The 2,355-nt window shown below is 51.9% G+C and overlaps 1 protein-coding gene across 1 annotated transcript; it reads right to left on the bottom strand.

Annotated features, from left to right (window-relative positions):
• Positions 1-910: 910 nt before the first annotated feature.
• Positions 911-1,741, bottom strand: LOC146208721 (uncharacterized). The gene has a single exon (XM_084579265.1). The coding sequence runs from the start codon at positions 1,739-1,741 to the stop codon at positions 911-913; it is 831 nt and encodes a 276-aa protein (XP_084435391.1).
• Between the last annotated feature and the right edge of the window lie 614 nt (positions 1,742-2,355).

The raw sequence follows: 2,355 nt of genomic DNA, 5'->3' as shown, positions 1-2,355 counted from the left end.
TATCGCCGAGTACTCGCAAGGCACCGGCGTAGGTTCTTCAAGATCGGATGTCCGGGAGCTCGGCACCGTACATATCCTCGAGTTACCCGATCCGCCTCTTGATTCCCCGCCATTCCTGCGTGTCCCGGCACCCATATGATAGTGCTGTATAGGTCTGATCATTCCTTCAGAGATTTTTTATTTCATCACAAGCCGCCTCAAGGAGCATACGCATGGCGCCTTTGTGCACCCTGCCGTCTCAAATTCCGGCAAGCCATTTTAGAGTCGGTTAGAATTGTTCATCATCATCATCATCATCATCATCAGCCTGATTATACCCACTGCAGGGCGAAGGCCTCTCCCATATTTCTCCACTTAACCCGGTTCTGTGCTAGCTGCATCCATTTGACCCCTGCGAACTTCTTAATCTCATCCGCCCACCTAACTTTCTGCCGCCCCCTGCTACGCTTTCCTTCCCTTGGAATCCAGTTTGTTACCCTCAGCGACCATCGGCTGTCCTCTCTTCGCACTACATGTCCTGCCCATGTCCATTTCTTCTTCTTAATTTCTACAAGAATGTTAGCGACCGTCTTTTACGAAAGCCTTCCGCCCCCGCTAGAGCCACGGCGACTTCTTCCGCTTCCGTTACAGAGCAGTCTCTGATCGATGCGCTTGCAACCTCCTTGTGTCTGAAGTTGGCCACCGTCGCAACTGCGTTTTGTCTGCCCCTTTCGTACGTGGCTGCGTCCACATACATCGCTCCCTTCTCGAGGCTTCTTTCCAAAGCTTTCATCCTTGCCTCACGTCTGTCCGCGTGGCGCCGAGGGTCCATGTTTCTTGGCATCGGGGCTATCCTAATCATCATGCGTGTCTCATCTGGAATGTTGCGCATTCCTTCAACATCCCGCAGCTGCCCCTGGTACCCTAACCTTTATAGGAGGGCCCTTCCAGTCGTTGTTTGGGTGAGTCGTATTTTCTGCGTGTGCAGCAGGGCTTCCTTATGTTCTTCGAAAGTGTTATGGAGCCCCACAGCTAAGAGCTTCTCCGTTGACGTCGTTTCGGGGAGGCCCAGTGCCGTCTTATACGCCGATCTTATCATGACCTCCGCTTGGATAGTTTCAGACTGGTTAAGAGCCTGGTAGGGCAGGCTGTAGGTCAGTGTCCTTACCACCAGGCACCCCAACAGCCTGAGGGTGTCTTCCTTCCTTAGCCCATGTCTTTTCCCAGTTACTCTTCTTATCATTTTCGCTACCTGTGACGTCGCCGCTTTGAGCAGCGCTAGGGTGTGGGTACTGCACTGGTTTGACTGTATCCACATCCCCAATATCCGCTCCATAATCTTTTCTGGTATTTCTGCCCCGTGCAGCAGTATCTTGAGACCCAGTTCTGCTGCAATCGGCACTTTTGTTTTGCTGCCTCTCCAGATTCTTATCACCTCAGAGTTTTCTATCGAGCATGACAGCCCCCGCATTAGGACGTACTCTTCCACGCATGTGGCCGCCGCTTGCAGCCTCTCCTCTTTCTCTCCGAGGGGTCCTTCGATTTTCTCTAATTTTCTGACCAGCCCTATCATTGCTACATTGAATAGCAGCGGTGAAATGACTGACCCCTGCGGCGTGCCCTTGTTGGGTACGTGGAACTTTTCGGATTGGATTTCGCCCAGTCGCAGCGTGGCCGTCAGGTCCGAAAGGAACGCCCTGACATAGTCGTAGATCTTCTTCCCACAGCCGAGTTTTTCAAGCCCTTCTCTGGACAGCGCCATGGCTCACGTTGTCAAAAGCACCTTTGCCGTCTAAGGTCATGTCGACGCACTCGTTTGCCTTCGTTGCTTTCTGGATGACGTCGTCCTTTAGCTGTAGCAGGACGTCTTGTGTTGATAGTTTCGCTCGGAAGCCGAACAGGGTTTGGGGAAATAGATCTTTGTCTTCCATGTAATTCTGCAACCTTTCGGTGACCACCCACTCAGAGTTTGCCGAGGCAAGACGTTAGCGAGATCGGTCTCAGATTTTCTATTTCCAGTTTCTTCCCTGGCTTGGGGATCATGACCACATCCGCGTGCCTGTACCCGGGACATCGCACGTGACATATATATAGCTAGGTAACAAAATCGAGCTTCATCAGGTAGAGTGGACATTTCCCTTTCTTTGGTGCGTGTTAGGTTGTCTTCCTGCGAGTTGGGCATCTCTTTTAGCGCGTGGCGTTTCTTGGCGCGCGTTCGCAGCAGGCAGCAGTGGCACGTGTGCCACTGCCGCCTGACGTTCTCAGTCAGGCGCAGTTCTCATGCTTGGCCGTCATGTGTCTTTACCGCAAGATACTCTCATAGCCAAGTTATATCTTCCTTAAAATTTGTTAAACATGACCCTTTCACGTGATAAT

This window comes from Amblyomma maculatum, chromosome 1 (assembly GCF_055883805.1).
Source record: "Amblyomma maculatum isolate TAMU_Amacu chromosome 1, ASM5588380v1, whole genome shotgun sequence".
In the NCBI taxonomy this organism is placed as follows: Eukaryota; Metazoa; Arthropoda; class Arachnida; order Ixodida; family Ixodidae; genus Amblyomma; species Amblyomma maculatum.
Note: the sequence above shows the minus strand (reverse complement) of the source record. Positions and strands in the feature narration are given on the sequence as shown.

Coding starts and splice junctions, on each gene's coding strand:
- LOC146208721 (XM_084579265.1), bottom strand. CDS start 1,741: ATGGCGCTGTCCAGAGAAGGGCTTGAAAAACTCGGCTGTGGGAAGAAG.